The sequence below is a fragment of the Asparagus officinalis genome, chromosome 1, assembly GCF_001876935.1.
Source record: "Asparagus officinalis chromosome 1, Aspof.V1, whole genome shotgun sequence".
Classification (NCBI taxonomy): domain Eukaryota; kingdom Viridiplantae; phylum Streptophyta; class Magnoliopsida; order Asparagales; family Asparagaceae; genus Asparagus; species Asparagus officinalis.
In genome coordinates this window covers 119,723,719-119,731,218 of record NC_033794.1, presented here as the reverse complement: position 1 = coordinate 119,731,218, position 7,500 = coordinate 119,723,719, and the positions used below count along the sequence as shown (strand labels likewise).

At 38.3% G+C, this 7,500-nt stretch overlaps 2 protein-coding genes across 2 annotated transcripts in view; one reads left to right on the top strand and one right to left on the bottom strand.

The window, feature by feature from the left end:
• LOC109829192 (single myb histone 6-like) overlaps window positions 1–1,941 on the bottom strand; it is a 15,264-nt gene extending 13,323 nt beyond the window's left edge. Inside the window, 3 exon segments of the mRNA XM_020396339.1 lie at window positions 807–1,027; window positions 1,212–1,406; window positions 1,838–1,941. Coding sequence (XP_020251928.1) covers window positions 807–1,027; window positions 1,212–1,361 — 371 coding nt within the window. The 5' untranslated portion in view covers window positions 1,362–1,406; window positions 1,838–1,941.
• Window positions 6,402–7,261, top strand: LOC109844195. The gene is made up of 3 exons (XM_020413159.1): window positions 6,402–6,457; window positions 6,535–6,839; window positions 6,950–7,261. The coding sequence occupies exons 1-3, from the start codon at window positions 6,419–6,421 to the stop codon at window positions 7,128–7,130; spliced, it is 525 nt and encodes a 174-aa protein (XP_020268748.1). The 5' UTR covers window positions 6,402–6,418; the 3' UTR covers window positions 7,131–7,261.

Genomic DNA, 7,500 nt, shown 5'->3' with positions numbered 1-7,500 from the left:
CTAGAAACGACAATGCAATTACCATTTTATCCTCTATATGTTGTCCACCCTCATTCAGTTTTTGGCCTACCCTCATTTTGTCCATTATATATTAGTATAGATATTTTAAAAGAATTTCTTTCAAAAATAAATATAAAAAGTTATTCTTCTTCGAATCTTTTGCTAAGATGTTTTTAATGAAATTATGGCCACATATCAAGAGAGATTATATTTCATACGCAATTACCATTTTGCCCTCAATCTTTCTGCATGTTGTCCGCCCTCAATCTTTCTGCATGATGTCCACCCTCAGTCAATGTTTGGTCTACCCTCAGTCAATGTTTGGTCTACCCTCACTTTGTCCATTATTTAATAGTATAGATGTCATTACAAGTACATGAAATTAGTAACACAACTGGTGTTTGGATCAATTGCTTTTTTAGCAATAGCTTTACATCATTAATAAAGCACTAGTACTTTGTAACCATGTTTTAATATGATTTGAGCAAAGAATTTATCGAAATTATATTACTATACTCCCTAAAGAAATAGTTTAGTGGCAATATTTTTTACGCAATTCTCAAGATGGTGCTGCAGCGATCTTCAATTTGAGTGTAGTTGCAATTATAAGATTTAGACAATATTAGGAGGTTGCAATTACCGTATCTAACTCTAAACAATCAAATGCCAAAAAAAAATTCATGTAGTTGGAACGACATGAAACTATAACTGCATGGAACTAATGCAACAAAAGAGCACATCATAAAACGACTGCATGAATACTGATTCAAAGAAACAGAATGAGCAAATGCAGTGAAGACACTAACTTCGCCTCAGACTGATTTGGAGCATTGGCCTGCACAGCATCAGCTGACATAGCAAGAGGCTTGGCATCAACAATCTCGTCAGACGAATCCGCAACTGCAGTACTAAGTGCCATTGGATTGTCATCATGCTTGGGGATCTGTCGGCTCTTTTTCAAGGCTATCCTACCCTTTTCTCGAGAACCCCATCCATTCATTACCACACTCATGTTTCGCCATTTGTCCTGTTGAAACACAAAAGTCCATAGACCATGTGGTCATATATTTATAGAGAGAAATTATAGTCAATATCATATCAATTGTCGTCAAGCTACGAAAATTTCATACAAATAAAGATCACATCCAAATGTGAAGGCGTTTTGCCAAACTAACATATCTGAGATAGAAACATATTAAGTGTAATCATACCTTAAGATCAACATTTGAACGCAAACATAATATGCCACTAAATTCGGGATCTTTCAGTATAGTACGCCATTTACCAGCTCCGTGTTTCCTAATTCCAGCTTTGAGTGCGGACTCCTCTTCTGCTGTCCATTTCTGCTTCGGAGCACCCATTAACAACCCTGAGAGTCTAAGACCCAACTATGTAAACCTAGAAACCTGCATCAACAAACCAACCCTAAATTTACACGAAAATCAAACACCAGTTGTGAAAAGAAATCAAATAATTCTCAATCATGATTAAAAAAGGTATCTTGGACTTCAAATAAATTTGCCAGACTAAAACTTTTTCTAACGAAAAAGAACAAACTATATAACAAAGTTAGGCTTTTCGAGACAAGATTTCACATTTTAGCTCAATCGCAATATTATATGCAGCAAGCTTATTGCATTTGGCTATTTCCTACAAAATTATGCACAAATTGTACTAAAATTTGCGAGCTGGATGATTCCTTTCTCAAAGTTGTGACCTCTAGCAAAAGCCGAAGACTTAAGCTTCGAAATTTTCATTAAAACCATTAAAATAAGAAATTATACTCTAAAAATGAAAGAAATCAGAGCGGAAAAAAGAGCTAGGAATTCAAACTTACGGGTAGATCAGGCAATGGACAGAAATTTAATGGCATCCTCGAGTTGGATTTCGTGCAACTCAGAGAGAAAAAGGCCGATAGTCTCCGTTAGGGTTAATAACAGAAAAAGAAGGGAAAATGTTTCTAGGCCCAAAAAAAAAAAATTGGATGTGAGTAGCCCCTGTATTTTTTTTGGTGTGACAAAGCCCCCAAAACTCAACTTAATAATGATTCAGCCCTTTTTTTCATTTCCAAGACAACTTTAAGAGAAAAATTGAGGCGATAAGACCAAAATACCCTTTTTTACCCGTTCCCCCCGATACTGTCCGTCTTTTCTCTCTCTCTTCTCTCGCTCTCTATCTTCTTCACCGCAAACCTCCATTAGCTTGCGAACCCATTTTCAAAACCCTAGTTTCACTCAAGCGGCTAGGAAATCTATTTTGAAAATGCCCCAAAAAAATTTAAGTAAAATGGCTAAGAACCGTAAGCGTAGCAAGTATGAAGTGGACAACACTCAAACGGAACAGGACGTTCGTCAACGGCGTCGGTCGGCACGATTGGCGCAGGAGGAAATGCCAAACTTATGTTTATCGGCCTCCGCCTCTGCCCGGTCGGCACGATTGGCGCAGGAGGAAATGCCAAACTTATGTTTATCGGCCTCCGCCTCTGCCTTGATATTGCCCGCCGACAATTCTGCTCCGACATCCTCTGAGGATGAGGAGAGTAACGAGGCGACGGAAACCCTATTGAGCATGAAAAGTCTGGATATTCGAGAACACAAGAGGAGACGCTTGCCAGAGGATGTGTCCATCTTAAAGAAGAAGTAATTCCTAAGCAATTGAGTGTTTTTGAATTTAATTAGTTTAAATGAGTGATTTTGATTTTAATTGAGGTTTATGGGATCTTTTTTTGAATAAAATGGTGGTGAGAGACTGGTTATTGTAGTGTAGAACTAGTTTCGTAATTTTGGAGTAAGATCTGAACAATACGAAGTGTTATCAGTTTGGAACAAATGCATGTAAATAATTCTCATTTGTTGATAGCTAGTTGCAATGCATGTCAATAAATCTTGGTTGTTGTTAACGTTTATGCATAAGTGTCAAGTATTAGCTATTCATGTTAATAAAACGTAATTTTGACTAAGTTAATGCCTTTACGGGTAATTGTTACCTAATTTACAGTTGAACGACTTGTTAAGAGTAAATAGTTGTTTATGCAGGAAAGCTACAGCCGAAGGTGATATAAGGCCTAGTGCCTGTCTTGGATCATATTGTACTTTCATGCAAAGACTTCAACCAAAACTGAAGTAGTGGCATTGGGATGCCTACAAGGGCAGTAACTTTGAGCACTATGTATTCTTCGGACCTCCAGCACGTGATCGACGGGCACTAGAGCATGTGCTCAGCCATTATGTTGGCGAAACTGATGAATTCTCTTTTTCTGATCCCATAAGCGGGACTATATTTTCAGTCCAATTTGATGAAGAGTGGGTGCAAACTCACACGGGCTTCCCTATTGATGGGGAATTGATCTACGGGAATAGACACCCGCACAACCGGCTTTGGAGGGAATATTTTGAAGAGAAGAAAGAAATGCTAAAGGCAAAGTCAAAGGCGAAGGCCAAGGCCACACAAGAAGCTGGTAGCATGAGGAGATAAGTTGAGGAGTTACTGGAAACACTGGTTGAGTCTTCTGATAATAAGGACATTGAGGATTTTGTGCTGCTTCAGATCTTGTACCACTGTGCAATGATTTGGTGCCCCAACAGCTCACAAGGCATTCCAAGACAATTGTTTCAATATGTAGATAGTATTGAGAGAGTGAAGAACATTGCGTGGGGTAAATTTATTTTTGATGAGACGAAGAGAGGCATTCAAATTGCCGTTGAAGGGTTGAGGAAGCCAGGGGTTACATACGTACCTGGATGCATGCCGCTCATCCCTGTAAGTTGCATGACCAACTGGTCTGACATTTGTTTTAGTTAACATTAGTCTTGGTAACAGGCATTAGAAAACATGTACAATATTAAATGTTTACAGAATATGGTTAAAATTAACATGTTAACATGAACTTTAACATATAAAAATTAAAGTTAACATTAATAGGTGAAAGTTAACATGTACCCATTAATGTTAACATGTTTTGGTGAAAGGTAGCTATTTAGAGTGTAGTTGAAGAATGAGCTCTGAAAGTTAACTATTTTAATATTCGTTCCTTCGATTCTGACAGCTATGGTACTATGAGATGACTGACATTAAAAAACCAGCCCTAAACTTGAGATGGAAGCCTCCGATGACCAATTGGGTAAGGGTTGGAGGGACTGGTAAGGGTTGGAGGGACCGCTGGATCGTTGAGGATGGAGACAATTGTCTCTAAGGCCAAGAAAACAAGCATTAAAATCATGGAGAAACCAATTACGTCCAGCATTAACTGGGGTGAAAAATACCCTCAAGGTAAAAAATACCCTCAACGGGAGCCTAGTAGGAAGAAGATTGAAATCGCTCGCTTTGGGAAAAAAGAATCCCATTTGTCTCATATAGGAGTAAGGTTATGGAGCAAACTAGGGTGAGAAAGAAGAATGAGGAAGAAAAGGTAAAGGATGGGAAGCAAGATAAGGTGAAGGGCAGGACAAAGAGCTCATCCATAGGTTACATAAGCATCAATGACTCTTTACACATTCTTGCATATTTATATTGAGTTAAATTTTCTATCTTTATCATTAATTAATTTTCCATGTACTCATTGTTTCATGTTAACATGTTTTGGGTAAGAAAATTACATTGTGGATTCTCATAACTATTTTTTTAATATTGTGGATACATATGGGTAATGGGTATATGGTTTACTTTTCAGATTTTGGCCCAGCATATCAGAGATGCTTTTGAGAGTAAAGATGAAATAGAGAAGATGACAACCGAAGATCAAATTCAATTTTGGAGGAATACGGCCAAAATTAATTGGAAACTGCTCCACACTGTCAAGCGTAGTAAGCGCCTTCAATGGGAGGAATGCTCTAAGGAGATACATAGGCTGAACAAGAAATTGGAGCGTTATGAAGGGACCGCTGACTTGATTGACCCCGAAGACCTGAAGAAGAATGTGAAGGGGATTATGTCACAGAAAGAGGGGCATACAGGGTCTGCACAAAAGAAAATAAGAAGGAGTATTGATTCTGAGGACAGGGGTGATGATGGAATTTGCTTCGATTATGACGAGGTAACCAATATTGGCAAGGAAGCAGAGAAGGAGTTAGAGAAAGGTGAATGGCAAGAGATGGAGGATGATAATTTGGAGAAAGCTGTAGAGAGTGAGGAGGATAAGAAAGAGGAAGCGAGAGAGGATGAGAAGAAAGAGGAAGAGCGAGAGCAGGAGAAGAATGAGGAAGAGGAAGAGGAAGAGGAAGAGGAGGAGGAGAAAGTGGAAGAGGAAAAAGGAAAGAAGAAAGATGAAGAAAAAGTGGAGGAGAACAGAGAGGGAGAATGTGCTGAGGAGAAGAAAGTTGAAGAAAGGATGGAGGAGAAAAAACAGGTGCAAGTTTATCAGAAGAGATTGAAGAAATTAGTGTCAAGGGGGACTAGGGGACCAAGTACTAGAAAGCGGACGCGCTCACAACTAGTCCGCACCCCTTTCACTCAAGAAAAGAAGAAGAAAGTTCATCAAGAGATAATTAACATATCACACCACAAGGAGGAAGAGAGGGAAAAAATCAGGTTCTATTGTAAGCCTGATGAATGCACTTGGGATTTTTTGGGGAAGAGGAAAATCAAGAAGAAGGAGGAGGCTCTTTTAGGAGGAGCCAGTAAATAAAGTAATTGCATTCATGGACCATATGAAGTCTGGTTTCGATCCGAATTCTATTGTAAGCCTGATGAATGCACTTGGGATTTTTTGGGGAAGAGGAAAATCAAGAAGAAGGAGGAGGCTCTTTTGAAGTTGCTGAACGAGGATATTCCTAACATTGATGATTTTAGCATACGTTTGATTGATAGTAAAGGAACCTTCGTTCACAACTTTAGAGTACCTCAACACGTATTATCAAAGCTCACACCAGATGAGAACAGACGGATCTCTGAGTTTTGCAATCAAAAAGCCCATCAGTAAGTTTAGTCATTCTGAATAACGTATGCTAGGACATGTTAGCTTTCATTGTTACGTGTTAACATTTCCAGGTTTATGTTAATTATTACCCATTTATGCTAACGTTTGCTATAAAATGTTAGCTTTCATCGTTACGTGTTAACGTTTCCATATTTATGTTAACTTATACTCATTTATGCTAACGTTTGCTAAATCATGTTAATATTTCCATATTTTTCTATAGTAAGTGGTTGAACGAGGTTTGGATCTTATTGTTATGTTTCAGGTCACACGTTATTGTTAACACATTCAACAGTAGTGTCGATTCATTGGAACTTCTTAATCTTCTACGTGGCGGCCGTATCGATGACCATGCAAGTTTGATATGTTAATCTCTTACGCATTTTATGAGATGACTGAGTGTTATGTAATTTAATTTGTATCTGCTCCATGGTAAATTTACAGGTGATGGAAGCTCTTGTGGATAGGCTCGTCACATGGCTAGAGAGGCCAGATGTGGAGTCCATGGGCAACCAATATGGGGTTGTATCGACTTTCTTCTGCGTAAGCACCCAATTCAATCTCCTACCATTTTTATCTCATGTTTACAATTGGCTTATCATAATTTTTTGGCAATACAGCATAGTCTTTATGCAGTCACCCCAGATTTTCCACATCTATACACCTCTTTCATACAAAAGCATGTTGCCGCAAGGAAGAATGTACTCCTTATCCCGCTTGTGCGTCATGACCACTGGCATGTGGCTGAAGTAAGGTTGGATGAGGACGTTGTCAAGCATTATAGCTCGGCTGGCCATAGTGCATACGTTGAGCCAGTAAATAAAGTAATTGCATTCATGGACCATATGAAGTCTGGTTTCGATCCGAATAATATTTGGAGAAAGTTCCGATATGAAGCCGTCCCTTGTGAGCAACAGACTGGAATGTTAGTATTTCATGCATTTAAACATGTCTTAGTATGTTAACTAAATTTAAACATTTTCATTTTATTCAGCATGTTATATCTAACTATCTGCTCCATCTTATATCATGCAGCTTTGATTGTGGTCTTTTCGTTCCTTTATATATAAAGGCTATAATTCATGGGGTTGATACCACTCAAGTCACTAATCACTCTGACGAGTCTGAAGTCATCCGTGCCAGGCTTGCAGCTGAACTCCTAATAGAAGGATGGGAACAGAAAAATCAAGGGGAGACAGTGGAAAAGGATGGGTGAATGATATCCTAAAAAGTGTTGTGTACGAATTCATTGAATTGGGAACAAAACTAACTGGCATTTTAATTTAGTTAACATTATTGCAGCTTTGTATCATTCTCTTTGACAGTTATTCTACTGTTTGTGTAACTGGTTGATAGTGTGGATGAGAAGATGCACATATCTGGTTGTGAAACTGCCAAAAAATTGGTAAAAAAACCCACTTTCAGTAAAAGTTAACGTATAACTCTGATAGTTAACCACTTTCAGTAAAAGTTAACATATAACTCGAGAACATAACCACTTTCAGAAAATGTTAACATATAAGTGAGATAAATAATCACTTTCTTCAGCAAAAGTCTAACTAATATTTAACCACTTACAGCAAAAG